At 52.4% G+C, this 19,918-nt stretch overlaps 5 protein-coding genes across 5 annotated transcripts; all 5 read right to left on the minus strand.

Annotated features, from left to right (window-relative positions):
• Positions 1–1,622: 1,622 nt before the first annotated feature.
• LOC130705757 (Golgi-associated RAB2 interactor protein 4-like) lies at positions 1,623–3,401 on the minus strand. The gene has a single exon (XM_057534658.1). It carries the CDS (start codon positions 3,399–3,401, stop codon positions 1,623–1,625), a length of 1,779 nt encoding a protein of 592 aa, XP_057390641.1.
• Positions 3,402–5,709: 2,308 nt separating this feature from the next.
• On the minus strand, positions 5,710–7,488 carry LOC130705874 (Golgi-associated RAB2 interactor protein 4-like). The gene has a single exon (XM_057535757.1). It carries the CDS (start codon positions 7,486–7,488, stop codon positions 5,710–5,712), a length of 1,779 nt encoding a protein of 592 aa, XP_057391740.1.
• A 2,306-nt stretch (positions 7,489–9,794) lies between these two features.
• LOC130707247 (Golgi-associated RAB2 interactor protein 4-like) lies at positions 9,795–11,573 on the minus strand. The gene has a single exon (XM_057540693.1). It carries the CDS (start codon positions 11,571–11,573, stop codon positions 9,795–9,797), a length of 1,779 nt encoding a protein of 592 aa, XP_057396676.1.
• A 2,309-nt stretch (positions 11,574–13,882) lies between these two features.
• Positions 13,883–15,661, minus strand: LOC130704680 (Golgi-associated RAB2 interactor protein 4-like). The gene is made up of 2 exons (XM_057527466.1): positions 14,465–15,661; positions 13,883–14,329 (listed from the first exon to the last, which is right to left on the minus strand). Exons 1-2 carry the CDS (start codon positions 15,659–15,661, stop codon positions 13,883–13,885), a joined length of 1,644 nt encoding a protein of 547 aa, XP_057383449.1.
• A 2,305-nt stretch (positions 15,662–17,966) lies between these two features.
• Positions 17,967–19,745, minus strand: LOC130705876 (Golgi-associated RAB2 interactor protein 4-like). The gene has a single exon (XM_057535770.1). The coding sequence runs from the start codon at positions 19,743–19,745 to the stop codon at positions 17,967–17,969; it is 1,779 nt and encodes a 592-aa protein (XP_057391753.1).
• Between the last annotated feature and the right edge of the window lie 173 nt (positions 19,746–19,918).

Below are 19,918 nucleotides of genomic sequence, written 5' to 3' on the forward strand. Positions count from 1 at the left end.
CTCATGGTTTAATTGTATCGAATGACGTAGAGTTGGCAGTTGCGACCCTTAGTCTGTCCTTTCATAAAATCCCAGTAAACGTTGACAATGGTGATTTTTAATAATAACATTAAAAATTGCTTCTCCTAGGCACCATGCTGCGTTCTTCACGTATGTTTGTAAGACTCCACTGAGTTTGGTACTGTTAACTACTGTTCCCAGTTTACAGGTGAAGAAATTGAGGTTGTATCTCCTGTTTAAATTCCCAGAGCTAATGGTAGCAGAGGCACTATTTGAATGTAGGTCTACCTGATTCTAAAGCCTTTGTTCTGAACCACTGCAGTACTTAGCCTCACAAAGAAAGCTTGGCCCAGCCAAATGTTTTCAAACTGGACTGATTTAACTACCTTTAAGAACACCTATTTGGTGCATTATTAAAAGTTGCATAATTAATTCTATGTGTGTATAACCAAAAACAAGTGTTCTTGTACTTTACCTTAAATAAATGTAATTTAAAGATGCCGAGCCTTTCTGACATCACTTTTGTGCATACATAAAAGTGAAAAAAAAAAAAGTGAAAAAAAGAGAAAGGCATTGGCAATAACTTCATCACAACTGCCACGGCGATTGTAGGACCATCCTCATTTCAGAGTTAGTAAAATGTGAAAAATACAGCACCTGTGTACCTACCATCTTGCTTAAGAGACAAAACAATTCCCAGCAGCACTAACAGCCTTGTGTCAACCTCCTTGACCTAGCCTTTCCACCCTAGAGAAAACTGTCCTGAATTTTGTGTTTACTCTTCCCTCATTTTTAGCTACAGTTGTTTTTAAACATATACCCTATGCAATACATTGTTTGAGCTTGTTTCAGAATGGTTCCGTGAGTGGAATTGTATCCCATTCTTTTGATGTTTTTAAAAATCATGAGAAGTCGATCTATACTAATGTGTGTAGCTCACTTATCTTTCACTATTGAGTATTCCACTCTCTTCATATCCTGCTGTATTAATTCTGTTGCTGGACATTTGGGCTGTTTCCAGCTTTCTGCTGTCAAGTTATGTTTGCTATAGACATTCTCATAGTTGTTTCTTAGAACATGTGTGTTTCTCCAGGGTGTATACCTAGGAAGGGGACGGCTAAGTCTAGATGAGAGTGCTTGCTGTTCTGATTGCTAGCCAATACTGCTGCCCGTGTTTCTGTCCACTGAATAGCCCGAGGGGACAGGAGTCCTGCTCTTGCTTTGTTTACAGACCTTCAGGGGGAATAAGCGTTTATGAAAAGAATAGGGGGATAGTGAAGGAGAGCTTCCTAGGCCATAGTCTGACTTTCAGCCATGGCCCCGGGGGGCAAAGCCAGAAAGGAGTGGAGGCCAGGTGGAGCACTGCTGTTGGCGCTGAGCATGTGTGTGAGGTGGGGCTGCCCTTGACTGGACACTGGGTCTCAGACTGTGGCACAGCTGACATCACAGAATCCACTGTGAGGCTACGGCTGGGCTTCAGGACCTAGAAATTCAGAGAGAACACTGCATGCATTCTCAGATTGTATGGTTCTTTATTTAAATTGCAGTAAGGAAGCTGAAATGGGCTCTCCAGGGGTATTTCGCTGAGCCCTGGTCCCCTTTGCAGCTTCCAGCTCTAGGTCCTATTGATGGGCTTCAATGGTCACTGGCTCCATGGCCTCAGATGTCACACCACCAGTGATTTCCAGCCCCTGGCCACTCTCTGCTGTCTCTATGATGGCCTCCATTCGGGTCCCTTCCACTGCCTTCGCCAGGATGTTCACACCTTTATCGCGTGATGAGCCCGCTGTCTTTCTAGTAAGACTGGCTCTGATATTCCTGAAGAAGGAGCTGATCCTGCTGAATCTCTTGGTGGCGGAAGCTGAACTCGCTGTAGATAAGCTCCTGCCCGGTTTGTGCGAGGTCCTGGGCTCGTTGGTGATGGGAGCACGGCTGACGCCTTTGTGACCAGTGCCCTGCTCGCTGCCCCCCGGGCTGCCGTGGCCTTTCTCCTTCTGGTCGTCTCTAGTGGCTCTACGGCCGCCTGAGCACCGGCCAGCTGCTTTTTGGATTACCTTGTTCCCCGCTGCCTTGTGGTGGCTTTCCACTGAACCGCAGAGCGAGGGGCTCCTAAGAGCTCTCTCCTCTTCCCACTGCTCCCTGCTCTCCCTTCTTCCCTTGCGGGCCTGGGACACCCTCTGTGAGCTGCCATCCTGTTCACTCACTTGGCCTTCCTGTGGCAAGGTTGAGATGAGGGACCCCTCGTCCTCCTTGTTGGCTCTTCCTCTGACAGTCTCACTGGTAGGTTCTGCTCCGACCGCAGTCCTGCCGGCCTCTGGGGAGAGGCTGGTGGACGTGCTGGAAGCATACTGTGAATTGTCCGCAGCACCTGCCAGGGCCGTTTTCCTGCTCCTCAGGGATGTTCCGGCAGTGCCCCCAGTGGCTATATTGGTTTTGCTTCCTCCTGGACCGTCGCTGGCTGTGGCCGCCGTGGCGGTGCTCTGCTCTTCAGGGGCAGGAGACCTGATCACTGCCACGCTCAAAGCACCCGCTGCGGTGCCTCCTGCCACCCATGCTGTCTCCACCTTTGTCGTTGCCCCCGATGCTGACTCTTTGTCAAGCACCGTAGGCTTTGCTTTTGCAGTGGCCACATCGGGCACGGTAGCGGGCTTGTGGGAGTCCAGTTGGATCCCCTCCCCCCCAGCAAACGCTGCAGACGTGGCCCCGGCCACCTCAGAGCGCATGTGGAGGCTCCTGATGCTGACCTGGTCCTGATCCCACTCTCCTTGGAAATCCTCCCCTGCCGGGCTCCGCCCGTCCTCCTCCTCGAACACAGGCATGCCGATCATGTCCCCGGCTGGAATGGCATAGGTGCTGCTGTGACTGTCCACTGGTGGTCGCAGGAGGTAAATCAGCTTTTCCCAGTAGGCAAAGAGGTCTTCCTGCGCGTCCAGAGGGGGACACAGCTGCAGGTAGCAGGAGCGGCCAGTGGCAAACTTCACGCGCAGCTGTTGTTTCTCACGATTGTGAGCGGAGATCCTCACGAACTTCAAGGGAAGGAGCCTGGTGAGCTCTAAGGTCTTTGCAGCCTTGTGGCTCTTCCCCTTGGTGGCCTGGCTGCGCTCAGCGTGCTCTTCACAGCCGGTGGCCCATCGGGCCAGCAGCATGATGTCTGGGAGTGGGAGGACGGGGCTGCTGGATGCGATGCCCACGGTCACCATGCAGACACAGTTGTGCACGTCGATCACGTCTCCCCTCTTCGTGATCTGGATAAAGTCGCTCTCGAATATCGGTGCGTACCTGAATATGTCGTATTCGCCCTTGTGCAGTTGCTGCTGCAGCTTCCCCATGGTGGTGTTGAACAGGCCCACCCCGGTGCTGCTCTGGGCCGTGTGATACGGGAGCAGAGAGTCCCCAGTCATGGCTGTCTTTGATCACGACAGGCAGCGCGGTGAAGGCGGGCCCCTGGCTCTTCCCTCCCTCGGCTTCGTTGGCAGAAGAGCGAGCTGCGGTGCTCCTGCCTCCTGCGTCACACAAGCAGCCCTACGGCAGGTTTTCCAAGCCCACCCCACCGGCCCCCACCTTTGCCTCAGGGTCTCCCGGAGGCAGGGGTGTGGGTAGGGGCACAGATGATCACAGCGGGGACGCTGTAGGGCGCCTGGACCCCAGGCTAAATCTCTTCAAGTTGTCGAGAGGTATGGTAGGCTCCCCCTCTGCCTCACCTCACTTCTGCTTCTGGATTTTTTATCTCCCCAAGAGGCCGTCAACTTCAGTCCTAGTGAGAGAAGTAACCACTTTCTCAGCCTAACCCCCTGGCACAGCCTATTTATCCTCTGATGCCCTTTGTGACCTATCACTGTCACACAGCCCTTTGCCTCATCGCCCAGCTGCCCCCTCAGGGCAGGGCCCCCATCCTCTCCCAAACACCCCATTGCCCCCGCGGAGGACAGGCCCATCCTGCCAGGGACTCAGGTGGGTACCAAAATAAAAATGTCTTCAACTGGGAAAATTTTGTGTGGGTCCTTTTTCTTTTCCTCCCCCAAATTCAGCTACTGGATGAAATCTATAGGAATGTAAGATGATGGGATAAACTTGAACCATTTAAGCTCATGGTTTAATTGTATCCAGTAACGTAGAGTTGGCAGTTGCGACCCTTAGTCTGTGCTTTCATAAAATCCCAGTAAACGTTGGCAATGGTGATTTTTAATAATAACATTAAAAATTGCTTCTCCTAGGCACCATGCTGCGTTCTTCACGTATGTTTGTAAGACTCCACTGAGTTTGGTACTGTTAACTACTGTTCCCAGTTTACAGGTGAAGAAATTGAGGTTGTATCTCCTGTTTAAATTCCCAGAGCTAATGGTAGCAGAGGCACTATTTGAATGTAGGTCTACCTGATTCTAAAGCCTTTGTTCTGAACCACTGCAGTACTTAGCCTCACAAAGAAAGCTTGGCCCAGCCAAATGTTTTCAAACTGGACTGATTTAACTACCTTTAAGAACACCTATTTGGTGCATTATTAAAAGTTGCATAATTAATTCTATGTGTGTATAACCCAAAACAAGTGTTCTTGTACTTTACCTTAAATAAATGTAATTTAAAGATGCCGAGCCTTTCTGACATCACTTTTGTGCATACATAAAAGTGAAAAAAAAAAAAAAGGGAAAAAAAGAGAAAGGCATTGGCAATAACTTCATCACAACTGCCACGGCGATTGTAGGACCATCCTCATTTCAGAGTTAGTAAAATGTGAAAAATACAGCACCTGTGTACCTACCATCTTGCTTAAGAGACAAAACAATTCCCAGCAGCACTAACAGCCTTGTGTCAACCTCCTTCACCTAGCCTTTCCACCCTAGAGAAAACTGTCCTGAATTTTGTGTTTACTCTTCCCTCATTTTTAGCTACAGTTGTTTTTAAACATATACCCTATGCAATACATTGTTTGAGCTTGTTTCAGAATGGTTCCGTGAGTGGAATTGTATCCCATTCTTTTGATGTTTTTAAAAATCATGAGAAGTCGATCTATACTAATGTGTGTAGCTCACTTATCTTTCACTATTGAGTATTCCACTCTCTTCATATCCTGCTGTATTAATTCTGTTGCTGGACATTTGGGCTGTTTCCAGCATTCTGCTGTCAAGTTATTTTTGCTATAAACATTCTCATAGTTGTTTCTTAGAACATGTGTGTTTCTCCAGGGTATATACCTGGGAAGGGGACGGCTAAGTCTAGATGAGAGTGCTTGCTGTTCTGATTGCTAGCCAATACTGCTGCCCGTGTTTCTGTCCACTGAATAGCCCGAGGGGACAGGAGTCCTGCTCTTGCTTTGTTTACAGACCTTCAGGGGGAATAAGCGTTTATGAAAAGAATAGGGGGATAGTGAAGGAGAGCTTCCTAGGCCATAGTCTGACTTTCAGCCATGGCCCCGGGGGGCAAAGCCAGAAAGGAGTGGAGGCCAGGTGGAGCACTGCTGTTGGCGCTGAGCATGTGTGTGAGGTGGGGCTGCCCTTGACTGGACACTGGGTCTCAGACTGTGGCACAGCTGACATCACAGAATCCACTGTGAGGCTACGGCTGGGCTTCAGGACCTAGAAATTCAGAGAGAACACTGCATGCATTCTCAGATTGTATGGTTCTTTATTTAAATTGCAGTAAGGAAGCTGAAATGGGCTCTCCAGGGGTATTTCGCTGAGCCCTGGTCCCCTTTGCAGCTTCCAGCTCTAGGTCCTATTGATGGGCTTCAATGGTCACTGGCTCCATGGCCTCAGATGTCACACCACCAGTGATTTCCAGCCCCTGGCCACTCTCTGCTGTCTCTATGATGGCCTCCATTCGGGTCCCTTCCACTGCCTTCGCCAGGATGTTCACACCTTTATCGCGTGATGAGCCCGCTGTCTTTCTAGTAAGACTGGCTCTGATATTCCTGAAGAAGGAGCTGATCCTGCTGAATCTCTTGGTGGCGGAAGCTGAACTCGCTGTAGATAAGCTCCTGCCCGGTTTGTGCGAGGTCCTGGGCTCGTTGGTGATGGGAGCACGGCTGACGCCTTTGTGACCAGTGCCCTGCTCGCTGCCCCCCGGGCTGCCGTGGCCTTTCTCCTTCTGGTCGTCTCTAGTGGCTCTACGGCCGCCTGAGCACCGACCAGCTGCTTTTTGGATTACCTTGTTCCCCGCTGCCTTGTGGTGGCTTTCCACTGAACCGCAGAGCGAGGGGCTCCTAAGAGCTCTCTCCTCTTCCCACTGCTCCCTGCTCTCCCTTCTTCCCTTGCGGGCCTGGGACACCCTCTGTGAGCTGCCATCCTGTTCACTCACTTGGCCTTCCTGTGGCAAGGTTGAGATGAGGGACCCCTCGTCCTCCTTGTTGGCTCTTCCTCTGACAGTCTCACTGGTAGGTTCTGCTCCGACCGCAGTCCTGCCGGCCTCTGGGGAGAGGCTGGTGGACGTGCTGGAAGCATACTGTGAATTGTCCGCAGCACCTGCCAGGGCCGTTTTCCTGCTCCTCAGGGCTGTTCCGGCAGTGCCCCCAGTGGCTATATTGGTTTTGCTTCCTCCTGGACCGTCGCTGGCTGTGGCCGCCGTGGCGGTGCTCTGCTCTTCAGGGGCAGGAGACTTGATCACTGCCACGCTCAAAGCACCCGCTGCGGTGCCTCCTGCCACCCATGCTGTCTCCACCTTTGTCGTTGCCCCCGATGCTGACTCTTTGTCAAGCACCGTAGGCTTTGCTTTTGCAGTGGCCACATCGGGCACGGTAGCGGGCTTGTGGGAGTCCAGTTGGATCCCCTCCCCCCCAGCAAACGCTGCAGACGTGGCCCCGGCCACCTCAGAGCGCATGTGGAGGCTCCTGATGCTGACCTGGTCCTGATCCCACTCTCCTTGGAAATCCTCCCCTGCCGGGCTCCGCCCGTCCTCCTCCTCGAACACAGGCATGCCGATCATGTCCCCGGCTGGAATGGCATAGGTGCTGCTGTGACTGTCCACTGGTGGTCGCAGGAGGTAAATCAGCTTTTCCCAGTAGGCAAAGAGGTCTTCCTGCGCGTCCAGAGGGGGACACAGCTGCAGGTAGCAGGAGCGGCCAGTGGCAAACTTCACGCGCAGCTGTTGTTTCTCACGATTGTGAGCGGAGATCCTCACGAACTTCAAGGGAAGGAGCCTGGTGAGCTCTAAGGTCTTTGCAGCCTTGTGGCTCTTCCCCTTGGTGGCCTGGCTGCGCTCAGCGTGCTCTTCACAGCCGGTGGCCCATCGGGCCAGCAGCATGATGTCTGGGAGTGGGAGGACGGGGCTGCTGGATGCGATGCCCACGGTCACCATGCAGACACAGTTGTGCACGTCGATCACGTCTCCCCTCTTCGTGATCTGGATAAAGTCGCTCTCGAATATCGGTGCGTACCTGAATATGTCGTATTCGCCCTTGTGCAGTTGCTGCTGCAGCTTCCCCACGGTGGTGTTGAACAGGCCCACCCCGGTGCTGCTCTGGGCCGTGTGATACGGGAGCAGAGAGTCCCCAGTCATGGCTGTCTTTGATCACGACAGGCAGCGCGGTGAAGGCGGGCCCCTGGCTCTTCCCTCCCTCGGCTTCGTTGGCAGAAGAGCGAGCTGCGGTGCTCCTGCCTCCTGCGTCACACAAGCAGCCCTACGGCAGGTTTTCCAAGCCCACCCCACCGGCCCCCACCTTTGCCTCAGGGTCTCCCAGAGGCAGGGGTGTGGGTAGGGGCACAGATGATCACAGCGGGGACGCTGTAGGGCGCCTGGACCCCAGGCTAAATCTCTTCAAGTTGTCGAGAGGTATGGTAGGCTCCCCCTCTGCCTCACCTCACTTCTGCTTCTGGATTTTTTATCTCCCCAAGAGGCCGTCAACTTCAGTCCTAGTGAGAGAAGTAACCACTTTCTCAGCCTAACCCCCTGGCACAGCCTATTTATCCTCTGATGCCCTTTGTGACCTATCACTGTCACACAGCCCTTTGCCTCATCGCCCAGCTGCCCCCTCAGGGCAGGGCCCCCATCCTCTCCCAAACACCCCATTGCCCCCGCGGAGGACAGGCCCATCCTGCCAGGGACTCAGGTGGGTACCAAAATAAAAATGTCTTCAACTGGGAAAATTTTGTGTGGGTCCTTTTTCTTTTCCTCCCCCAAATTCAGCTACTGGATGAAATCTATAGGAATGTAAGATGATGGGATAAACTTGAACCATTTAAGCTCATGGTTTAATTGTATCGAATGACGTAGAGTTGGCAGTTGCGACCCTTAGTCTGTCCTTTCATAAAATCCCAGTAAACGTTGACAATGGTGATTTTTAATAATAACATTAAAAATTGCTTCTCCTAGGCACCATGCTGCGTTCTTCACGTATGTTTTTAAGACTCCACTGAGTTTGGTACTGTTAACTACTGTTCCCAGTTTACAGGTGAAGAAATTGAGGTTGTATCTCCTGTTTAAATTCCCAGAGCTAATGGTAGCAGAGGCACTATTTGAATGTAGGTCTACCTGATTCTAAAGCCTTTGTTCTGAACCACTGCAGTACTTAGCCTCACAAAGAAAGCTTGGCCCAGCCAAATGTTTTCAAACTGGACTGATTTAACTACCTTTAAGAACACCTATTTGGTGCATTATTATAAGTTGCATAATTAATTCTATGTGTGTATAACCAAAAACAAGTGTTCTTGTACTTTACCTTAAATAAATGTAATTTAAAGATGCCGAGCCTTTCTGACATCACTTTTGTGCATACATAAAAGTGAAAAAAAAAAAAGTGAAAAAAAGAGAAAGGCATTGGCAATAACTTCATCACAACTGCCACGGCGATTGTAGGACCATCCTCATTTCAGAGTTAGTAAAATGTGAAAAATACAGCACCTGTGTACCTACCATCTTGCTTAAGAGACAAAACAATTCCCAGCAGCACTAACAGCCTTGTGTCAACCTCCTTGACCTAGCCTTTCCACCCTAGAGAAAACTGTCCTGAATTTTGTGTTTACTCTTCCCTCATTTTTAGCTACAGTTGTTTTTAAACATATACCCTATGCAATACATTGTTTGAGCTTGTTTCAGAATGGTTCCGTGAGTGGAATTGTATCCCATTCTTTTGATGTTTTTAAAAATCATGAGAAGTCGATCTATACTAATGTGTGTAGCTCACTTATCTTTCACTATTGAGTATTCCACTCTCTTCATATCCTGCTGTATTAATTCTGTTGCTGGACATTTGGGCTGTTTCCAGCTTTCTGCTGTCAAGTTATGTTTGCTATAGACATTCTCATAGTTGTTTCTTAGAACATGTGTGTTTCTCCAGGGTGTATACCTAGGAAGGGGACGGCTAAGTCTAGATGAGAGTGCTTGCTGTTCTGATTGCTAGCCAATACTGCTGCCCGTGTTTCTGTCCACTGAATAGCCCGAGGGGACAGGAGTCCTGCTCTTGCTTTGTTTACAGACCTTCAGGGGGAATAAGCGTTTATGAAAAGAATAGGGGGATAGTGAAGGAGAGCTTCCTAGGCCATAGTCTGACTTTCAGCCATGGCCCCGGGGGGCAAAGCCAGAAAGGAGTGGAGGCCAGGTGGAGCACTGCTGTTGGCGCTGAGCATGTGTGTGAGGTGGGGCTGCCCTTGACTGGACACTGGGTCTCAGACTGTGGCACAGCTGACATCACAGAATCCACTGTGAGGCTACGGCTGGGCTTCAGGACCTAGAAATTCAGAGAGAACACTGCATGCATTCTCAGATTGTATGGTTCTTTATTTAAATTGCAGTAAGGAAGCTGAAATGGGCTCTCCAGGGGTATTTCGCTGAGCCCTGGTCCCCTTTGCAGCTTCCAGCTCTAGGTCCTATTGATGGGCTTCAATGGTCACTGGCTCCATGGCCTCAGATGTCACACCACCAGTGATTTCCAGCCCCTGGCCACTCTCTGCTGTCTCTATGATGGCCTCCATTCGGGTCCCTTCCACTGCCTTCGCCAGGATGTTCACACCTTTATCGCGTGATGAGCCCGCTGTCTTTCTAGTAAGACTGGCTCTGATATTCCTGAAGAAGGAGCTGATCCTGCTGAATCTCTTGGTGGCGGAAGCTGAACTCGCTGTAGATAAGCTCCTGCCCGGTTTGTGCGAGGTCCTGGGCTCGTTGGTGATGGGAGCACGGCTGACGCCTTTGTGACCAGTGCCCTGCTCGCTGCCCCCCGGGCTGCCGTGGCCTTTCTCCTTCTGGTCGTCTCTAGTGGCTCTACGGCCGCCTGAGCACCGGCCAGCTGCTTTTTGGATTACCTTGTTCCCCGCTGCCTTGTGGTGGCTTTCCACTGAACCGCAGAGCGAGGGGCTCCTAAGAGCTCTCTCCTCTTCCCACTGCTCCCTGCTCTCCCTTCTTCCCTTGCGGGCCTGGGACACCCTCTGTGAGCTGCCATCCTGTTCACTCACTTGGCCTTCCTGTGGCAAGGTTGAGATGAGGGACCCCTCGTCCTCCTTGTTGGCTCTTCCTCTGACAGTCTCACTGGTAGGTTCTGCTCCGACCGCAGTCCTGCCGGCCTCTGGGGAGAGGCTGGTGGACGTGCTGGAAGCATACTGTGAATTGTCCGCAGCACCTGCCAGGGCCGTTTTCCTGCTCCTCAGGGATGTTCCGGCAGTGCCCCCAGTGGCTATATTGGTTTTGCTTCCTCCTGGACCGTCGCTGGCTGTGGCCGCCGTGGCGGTGCTCTGCTCTTCAGGGGCAGGAGACTTGATCACTGCCACGCTCAAAGCACCCGCTGCGGTGCCTCCTGCCACCCATGCTGTCTCCACCTTTGTCGTTGCCCCCGATGCTGACTCTTTGTCAAGCACCGTAGGCTTTGCTTTTGCAGTGGCCACATCGGGCACGGTAGCGGGCTTGTGGGAGTCCAGTTGGATCCCCTCCCCCCCAGCAAACGCTGCAGACGTGGCCCCGGCCACCTCAGAGCGCGTGTGGAGGCTCCTGATGCTGACCTGGTCCTGATCCCACTCTCCTTGGAAATCCTCCCCTGCCGGGCTCCGCCCGTCCTCCTCCTCGAACACAGGCATGCCGATCATGTCCCCGGCTGGAATGGCATAGGTGCTGCTGTGACTGTCCACTGGTGGTCGCAGGAGGTAAATCAGCTTTTCCCAGTAGGCAAAGAGGTCTTCCTGCGCGTCCAGAGGGGGACACAGCTGCAGGTAGCAGGAGCGGCCAGTGGCAAACTTCACGCGCAGCTGTTGTTTCTCACGATTGTGAGCGGAGATCCTCACGAACTTCAAGGGAAGGAGCCTGGTGAGCTCTAAGGTCTTTGCAGCCTTGTGGCTCTTCCCCTTGGTGGCCTGGCTGCGCTCAGCGTGCTCTTCACAGCCGGTGGCCCATCGGGCCAGCAGCATGATGTCTGGGAGTGGGAGGACGGGGCTGCTGGATGCGATGCCCACGGTCACCATGCAGACACAGTTGTGCACGTCGATCACGTCTCCCCTCTTCGTGATCTGGATAAAGTCGCTCTCGAATATCGGTGCGTACCTGAATATGTCGTATTCGCCCTTGTGCAGTTGCTGCTGCAGCTTCCCCATGGTGGTGTTGAACAGGCCCACCCCGGTGCTGCTCTGGGCCGTGTGATACGGGAGCAGAGAGTCCCCAGTCATGGCTGTCTTTGATCACGACAGGCAGCGCGGTGAAGGCGGGCCCCTGGCTCTTCCCTCCCTCGGCTTCGTTGGCAGAAGAGCGAGCTGCGGTGCTCCTGCCTCCTGCGTCACACAAGCAGCCCTACGGCAGGTTTTCCAAGCCCACCCCACCGGCCCCCACCTTTGCCTCAGGGTCTCCCGGAGGCAGGGGTGTGGGTAGGGGCACAGATGATCACAGCGGGGACGCTGTAGGGCGCCTGGACCCCAGGCTAAATCTCTTCAAGTTGTCGAGAGGTATGGTAGGCTCCCCCTCTGCCTCACCTCACTTCTGCTTCTGGATTTTTTATCTCCCCAAGAGGCCGTCAACTTCAGTCCTAGTGAGAGAAGTAACCACTTTCTCAGCCTAACCCCCTGGCACAGCCTATTTATCCTCTGATGCCCTTTGTGACCTATCACTGTCACACAGCCCTTTGCCTCATCGCCCAGCTGCCCCCTCAGGGCAGGGCCCCCATCCTCTCCCAAACACCCCATTGCCCCCGCGGAGGACAGGCCCATCCTGCCAGGGACTCAGGTGGGTACCAAAATAAAAATGTCTTCAACTGGGAAAATTTTGTGTGGGTCCTTTTTCTTTTCCTCCCCCAAATTCAGCTACTGGATGAAATCTATAGGAATGTAAGATGATGGGATAAACTTGAACCATTTAAGCTCATGGTTTAATTGTATCCAGTAACGTAGAGTTGGCAGTTGCGACCCTTAGTCTGTGCTTTCATAAAATCCCAGTAAACGTTGGCAATGGTGATTTTTAATAATAACATTAAAAATTGCTTCTCCTAGGCACCATGCTGCGTTCTTCACGTATGTTTGTAAGACTCCACTGAGTTTGGTACTGTTAACTACTGTTCCCAGTTTACAGGTGAAGAAATTGAGGTTGTATCTCCTGTTTAAATTCCCAGAGCTAATGGTAGCAGAGGCACTATTTGAATGTAGGTCTACCTGATTCTAAAGCCTTTGTTCTGAACCACTGCAGTACTTAGCCTCACAAAGAAAGCTTGGCCCAGCCAAATGTTTTCAAACTGGACTGATTTAACTACCTTTAAGAACACCTATTTGGTGCATTATTAAAAGTTGCATAATTAATTCTATGTGTGTATAACCCAAAACAAGTGTTCTTGTACTTTACCTTAAATAAATGTAATTTAAAGATGCCGAGCCTTTCTGACATCACTTTTGTGCATACATAAAAGTGAAAAAAAAAAAAAAAGGGAAAAAAAGAGAAAGGCATTGGCAATAACTTCATCACAACTGCCACGGCGATTGTAGGACCATCCTCATTTCAGAGTTAGTAAAATGTGAAAAATACAGCACCTGTGTACCTACCATCTTGCTTAAGAGACAAAACAATTCCCAGCAGCACTAACAGCCTTGTGTCAACCTCCTTGACCTAGCCTTTCCACCCTAGAGAAAACTGTCCTGAATTTTGTGTTTACTCTTCCCTCATTTTTAGCTACAGTTGTTTTTAAACATATACCCTATGCAATACATTGTTTGAGCTTGTTTCAGAATGGTTCCGTGAGTGGAATTGTATCCCATTCTTTTGATGTTTTTAAAAATCATGAGAAGTCGATCTATACTAATGTGTGTAGCTCACTTATCTTTCACTATTGAGTATTCCACTCTCTTCATATCCTGCTGTATTAATTCTGTTGCTGGACATTTGGGCTGTTTCCAGCATTCTGCTGTCAAGTTATGTTTGCTATAGACATTCTCATAGTTGTTTCTTAGAACATGTGTGTTTCTCCAGGGTGTATACCTAGGAAGGGGACGGCTAAGTCTAGATGAGAGTGCTTGCTGTTCTGATTGCTAGCCAATACTGCTGCCCGTGTTTCTGTCCACTGAATAGCCCGAGGGGACAGGAGTCCTGCTCTTGCTTTGTTTACAGACCTTCAGGGGGAATAAGCGTTTATGAAAAGAATAGGGGGATAGTGAAGGAGAGCTTCCTAGGCCATAGTCTGACTTTCAGCCATGGCCCCGGGGGGCAAAGCCAGAAAGGAGTGGAGGCCAGGTGGAGCACTGCTGTTGGCGCTGAGCATGTGTGTGAGGTGGGGCTGCCCTTGACTGGACACTGGGTCTCAGACTGTGGCACAGCTGACATCACAGAATCCACTGTGAGGCTACGGCTGGGCTTCAGGACCTAGAAATTCAGAGAGAACACTGCATGCATTCTCAGATTGTATGGTTCTTTATTTAAATTGCAGTAAGGAAGCTGAAATGGGCTCTCCAGGGGTATTTCGCTGAGCCCTGGTCCCCTTTGCAGCTTCCAGCTCTAGGTCCTATTGATGGGCTTCAATGGTCACTGGCTCCATGGCCTCAGATGTCACACCACCAGTGATTTCCAGCCCCTGGCCACTCTCTGCTGTCTCTATGATGGCCTCCATTCGGGTCCCTTCCACTGCCTTCGCCAGGATGTTCACACCTTTATCGCGTGATGAGCCCGCTGTCTGTCTAGTAAGACTGGCTCTGATATTCCTGAAGAAGGAGCTGATCCTGCTGAATCTCTTGGTGGCGGAAGCTGAACTCGCTGTAGATAAGCTCCTGCCCGGTTTGTGCGAGGTCCTGGGCTCGTTGGTGATGGGAGCACGGCTGACGCCTTTGTGACCAGTGCCCTGCTCGCTGCCCCCCGGGCTGCCGTGGCCTTTCTCCTTCTGGTCGTCTCTAGTGGCTCTACGGCCGCCTGAGCACCGGCCAGCTGCTTTTTGGATTACCTTGTTCCCCGCTGCCTTGTGGTGGCTTTCCACTGAACCGCAGAGCGAGGGGCTCCTAAGAGCTCTCTCCTCTTCCCACTGCTCCCTGCTCTCCCTTCTTCCCTTGCGGGCCTGGGACACCCTCTGTGAGCTGCCATCCTGTTCACTCACTTGGCCTTCCTGTGGCAAGGTTGAGATGAGGGACCCCTCGTCCTCCTTGTTGGCTCTTCCTCTGACAGTCTCACTGGTAGGTTCTGCTCCGACCGCAGTCCTGCCGGCCTCTGGGGAGAGGCTGGTGGACGTGCTGGAAGCATACTGTGAATTGCCCGCAGCACCTGCCAGGGCCGTTTTCCTGCTCCTCAGGGATGTTCCGGCAGTGCCCCCAGTGGCTATATTGGTTTTGCTTCCTCCTGGACCGTCGCTGGCTGTGGCCGCCGTGGCGGTGCTCTGCTCTTCAGGGGCAGGAGACTTGATCACTGCCACGCTCAAAGCACCCGCTGCGGTGCCTCCTGCCACCCATGCTGTCTCCACCTTTGTCGTTGCCCCCGATGCTGACTCTTTGTCAAGCACCGTAGGCTTTGCTTTTGCAGTGGCCACATCGGGCACGGTAGCGGGCTTGTGGGAGTCCAGTTGGATCCCCTCCCCCCCAGCAAACGCTGCAGACGTGGCCCCGGCCACCTCAGAGCGCATGTGGAGGCTCCTGATGCTGACCTGGTCCTGATCCCACTCTCCTTGGAAATCCTCCCCTGCCGGGCTCCGCCCGTCCTCCTCCTCGAACACAGGCATGCCGATCATGTCCCCGGCTGGAATGGCATAGGTGCTGCTGTGACTGTCCACTGGTGGTCGCAGGAGGTAAATCAGCTTTTCCCAGTAGGCAAAGAGGTCTTCCTGCGCGTCCAGAGGGGGACACAGCTGCAGGTAGCAGGAGCGGCCAGTGGCAAACTTCACGCGCAGCTGTTGTTTCTCACGATTGTGAGCGGAGATCCTCACGAACTTCAAGGGAAGGAGCCTGGTGAGCTCTAAGGTCTTTGCAGCCTTGTGGCTCTTCCCCTTGGTGGCCTGGCTGCGCTCAGCGTGCTCTTCACAGCCGGTGGCCCATCGGGCCAGCAGCATGATGTCTGGGAGTGGGAGGACGGGGCTGCTGGATGCGATGCCCACGGTCACCATGCAGACACAGTTGTGCACGTCGATCACGTCTCCCCTCTTCGTGATCTGGATAAAGTCGCTCTCGAATATCGGTGCGTACCTGAATATGTCGTATTCGCCCTTGTGCAGTTGCTGCTGCAGCTTCCCCACGGTGGTGTTGAACAGGCCCACCCCGGTGCTGCTCTGGGCCGTGTGATACGGGAGCAGAGAGTCCCCAGTCATGGCTGTCTTTGATCACGACAGGCAGCGCGGTGAAGGCGGGCCCCTGGCTCTTCCCTCCCTCGGCTTCGTTGGCAGAAGAGCGAGCTGCGGTGCTCCTGCCTCCTGCGTCACACAAGCAGCCCTACGGCAGGTTTTCCAAGCCCACCCCACCGGCCCCCACCTTTGCCTCAGGGTCTCCCAGAGGCAGGGGTGTGGGTAGGGGCACAGATGATCACAGCGGGGACGCTGTAGGGCGCCTGGACCCCAGGCTAAATCTCTTCAAGTTGTCGAGAGGTATGGTAGGCTCCCCCTCTGCCTCACCTCACTTCTGCTTCTGGATTTTTTATCTCCCCAAGAGGCCGTCAACTTCAGTCCTAGTGAGAGAAGTAACCACTTTCTCAGCCTAACCCCCTGGCACAGCCTATTTATCCTCTGATGCCCTTTGTGACCTATCACTGTCACACAGCCCTTTGCCTCATCGCCCAGCTGCCCCCTCAGGGCAGGGCCCCCATCCTCTCCCAAACACCCCATTGCCCCCGCGGAGGACAGGCCCATCCTGCCAGGGACTCAGGTGGGTACCAAAATAAAAATGTCTTCAACTGGGAAAATTTTGTGTGGGTCCTTTTTCTTTTCCTCCCCCAAATTCAGCTACTGGATGAAATCTATAGGAATGTAAGATGATGGGATAAACTTGAACCATTTAAGCTCATGGTTTAATTGTATCGAATAACGTAGAGTTGGCAGTTGCGACCCTTAGTCTGTCCTTTCATAAAATCCCAGTAAACGTTGACAATGGTGATTTTTAATAATAACATTAAAAATTGCTTCTCCTAGGCACCATGCTGCGTTCTTCACGTATGTTTGTAAGACTCCACTGAGTTTGGTACTGTTAACTACTGTTCCCAGTTTACAGGTGAAGAAATTGAGGTTGTATCTCCTGTTTAAATTCCCAGAGCTAATGGTAGCAGAGGCACTATTTGAATGTAGGTCTACCTGATTCTAAAGCCTTTGTTCTGAACCACTGCAGTACTTAGCCTCACAAAGAAAGCTTGGCCCAGCCAAATGTTTTCAAACTGGACTGATTTAACTACCTTTAAGAACACCTATTTGGTGCATTATTAAAAGTTGCATAATTAATTCTATGTGTGTATAACCAAAAACAAGTGTTCTTGTACTTTACCTTAAATAAATGTAATTTAAAGATGCCGAGCCTTTCTGACATCACTTTTGTGCATACATAAAAGTGAAAAAAAAAAAGTGAAAAAAAGAGAAAGGCATTGGCAATAACTTCATCACAACTGCCACGGCGATTGTAGGACCATCCTCATTTCAGAGTTAGTAAAATGTGAAAAATACAGCACCTGTGTACCTACCATCTTGCTTAAGAGACAAAACAATTCCCAGCAGCACTAACAGCCTTGTGTCAACCTCCTTGACCTAGCCTTTCCACCCTAGAGAAAACTGTCCTGAATTTTGTGTTTACTCTTCCCTCATTTTTAGCTACAGTTGTTTTTAAACATATACCCTATGCCATACATTGTTTGAGCTTGTTTCAGAATGGTTCCGTGAGTGGAATTGTATCCCATTCTTTTGATGTTTTTAAAAATCATGAGAAGTCGATCTATACTAATGTGTGTAGCTCACTTATCTTTCACTATTGAGTATTCCACTCTCTTCATATCCTGCTGTATTAATTCTGTTGCTGGACATTTGGGCTGTTTCCAGCATTCTGCTGTCAAGTTATTTTTGCTATAAACATTCTCATAGTTGTTTCTTAGAACATGTGTGTTTCTCCAGGGTATATACCTGGGAAGGGGACGGCTAAGTCTAGATGAGAGTGCTTGCTGTTCTGATTGCTAGCCAATACTGCTGCCCGTGTTTCTGTCCACTGAATAGCCCGAGGGGACAGGAGTCCTGCTCTTGCTTTGTTTACAGACCTTCAGGGGGAATAAGCGTTTATGAAAAGAATAGGGGGATAGTGAAGGAGAGCTTCCTAGGCCATAGTCTGACTTTCAGCCATGGCCCCGGGGGGCAAAGCCAGAAAGGAGTGGAGGCCAGGTGGAGCACTGCTGTTGGCGCTGAGCATGTGTGTGAGGTGGGGCTGCCCTTGACTGGACACTGGGTCTCAGACTGTGGCACAGCTGACATCACAGAATCCACTGTGAGGCTACGGCTGGGCTTCAGGACCTAGAAATTCAGAGAGAACACTGCATGCATTCTCAGATTGTATGGTTCTTTATTTAAATTGCAGTAAGGAAGCTGAAATGGGCTCTCCAGGGGTATTTCGCTGAGCCCTGGTCCCCTTTGCAGCTTCCAGCTCTAGGTCCTATTGATGGGCTTCAATGGTCACTGGCTCCATGGCCTCAGATGTCACACCACCAGTGATTTCCAGCCCCTGGCCACTCTCTGCTGTCTCTATGATGGCCTCCATTCGGGTCCCTTCCACTGCCTTCGCCAGGATGTTCACACCTTTATCGCGTGATGAGCCCGCTGTCTTTCTAGTAAGACTGGCTCTGATATTCCTGAAGAAGGAGCTGATCCTGCTGAATCTCTTGGTGGCGGAAGCTGAACTCGCTGTAGATAAGCTCCTGCCCGGTTTGTGCGAGGTCCTGGGCTCGTTGGTGATGGGAGCACGGCTGACGCCTTTGTGACCAGTGCCCTGCTCGCTGCCCCCCGGGCTGCCGTGGCCTTTCTCCTTCTGGTCGTCTCTAGTGGCTCTACGGCCGCCTGAGCACCGGCCAGCTGCTTTTTGGATTACCTTGTTCCCCGCTGCCTTGTGGTGGCTTTCCACTGAACCGCAGAGCGAGGGGCTCCTAAGAGCTCTCTCCTCTTCCCACTGCTCCCTGCTCTCCCTTCTTCCCTTGCGGGCCTGGGACACCCTCTGTGAGCTGCCATCCTGTTCACTCACTTGGCCTTCCTGTGGCAAGGTTGAGATGAGGGACCCCTCGTCCTCCTTGTTGGCTCTTCCTCTGACAGTCTCACTGGTAGGTTCTGCTCCGACCGCAGTCCTGCCGGCCTCTGGGGAGAGGCTGGTGGACGTGCTGGAAGCATACTGTGAATTGTCCGCAGCACCTGCCAGGGCCGTTTTCCTGCTCCTCAGGGCTGTTCCGGCAGTGCCCCCAGTGGCTATATTGGTTTTGCTTCCTCCTGGACCGTCGCTGGCTGTGGCCGCCGTGGCGGTGCTCTGCTCTTCAGGGGCAGGAGACTTGATCACTGCCACGCTCAAAGCACCCGCTGCGGTGCCTCCTGCCACCCATGCTGTCTCCACCTTTGTCGTTGCCCCCGATGCTGACTCTTTGTCAAGCACCGTAGGCTTTGCTTTTGCAGTGGCCACATCGGGCACGGTAGCGGGCTTGTGGGAGTCCAGTTGGATCCCCTCCCCCCCAGCAAACGCTGCAGACGTGGCCCCGGCCACCTCAGAGCGCATGTGGAGGCTCCTGATGCTGACCTGGTCCTGATCCCACTCTCCTTGGAAATCCTCCCCTGCCGGGCTCCGCCCGTCCTCCTCCTCGAACACAGGCATGCCGATCATGTCCCCGGCTGGAATGGCATAGGTGCTGCTGTGACTGTCCACTGGTGGTCGCAGGAGGTAAATCAGCTTTTCCCAGTAGGCAAAGAGGTCTTCCTGCGCGTCCAGAGGGGGACACAGCTGCAGGTAGCAGGAGCGGCCAGTGGCAAACTTCACGCGCAGCTGTTGTTTCTCACGATTGTGAGCGGAGATCCTCACGAACTTCAAGGGAAGGAGCCTGGTGAGCTCTAAGGTCTTTGCAGCCTTGTGGCTCTTCCCCTTGGTGGCCTGGCTGCGCTCAGCGTGCTCTTCACAGCCGGTGGCCCATCGGGCCAGCAGCATGATGTCTGGGAGTGGGAGGACGGGGCTGCTGGATGCGATGCCCACGGTCACCATGCAGACACAGTTGTGCACGTCGATCACGTCTCCCCTCTTCGTGATCTGGATAAAGTCGCTCTCGAATATCGGTGCGTACCTGAATATGTCGTATTCGCCCTTGTGCAGTTGCTGCTGCAGCTTCCCCACGGTGGTGTTGAACAGGCCCACCCCGGTGCTGCTCTGGGCCGTGTGATACGGGAGCAGAGAGTCCCCAGTCATGGCTGTCTTTGATCACGACAGGCAGCGCGGTGAAGGCGGGCCCCTGGCTCTTCCCTCCCTCGGCTTCGTTGGCAGAAGAGCGAGCTGCGGTGCTCCTGCCTCCTGCGTCACACAAGCAGCCCTACGGCAGGTTTTCCAAGCCCACCCCACCGGCCCCCACCTTTGCCTCAGGG

This window comes from Balaenoptera acutorostrata, chromosome 1 (genome assembly GCF_949987535.1).
Source record: "Balaenoptera acutorostrata chromosome 1, mBalAcu1.1, whole genome shotgun sequence".
Lineage (NCBI taxonomy): Eukaryota > Metazoa > Chordata > Mammalia > Artiodactyla > Balaenopteridae > Balaenoptera > Balaenoptera acutorostrata.

What these genes read in the sequence shown, in the direction of transcription:
- LOC130704680 (XM_057527466.1), bottom strand. Translation starts at nt 15,661, where the DNA reads ATGACTGGGGACTCTCTGCTCCCGTATCACACGGCCCAGAGCAGCACC. An exon ending in CCTTGCCACAGGAAGGCCAA is followed by an intron (nt 14,330 to 14,464) that starts GTGAGTGAACAG and finishes AGCCACCACAAG; the next exon opens with GCAGCGGGGAACAAGGTAAT.
- LOC130705874 (XM_057535757.1), bottom strand. Translation starts at nt 7,488, where the DNA reads ATGACTGGGGACTCTCTGCTCCCGTATCACACGGCCCAGAGCAGCACC.
- LOC130705876 (XM_057535770.1), bottom strand. Translation starts at nt 19,745, where the DNA reads ATGACTGGGGACTCTCTGCTCCCGTATCACACGGCCCAGAGCAGCACC.
- LOC130705757 (XM_057534658.1), bottom strand. Translation starts at nt 3,401, where the DNA reads ATGACTGGGGACTCTCTGCTCCCGTATCACACGGCCCAGAGCAGCACC.
- LOC130707247 (XM_057540693.1), bottom strand. Translation starts at nt 11,573, where the DNA reads ATGACTGGGGACTCTCTGCTCCCGTATCACACGGCCCAGAGCAGCACC.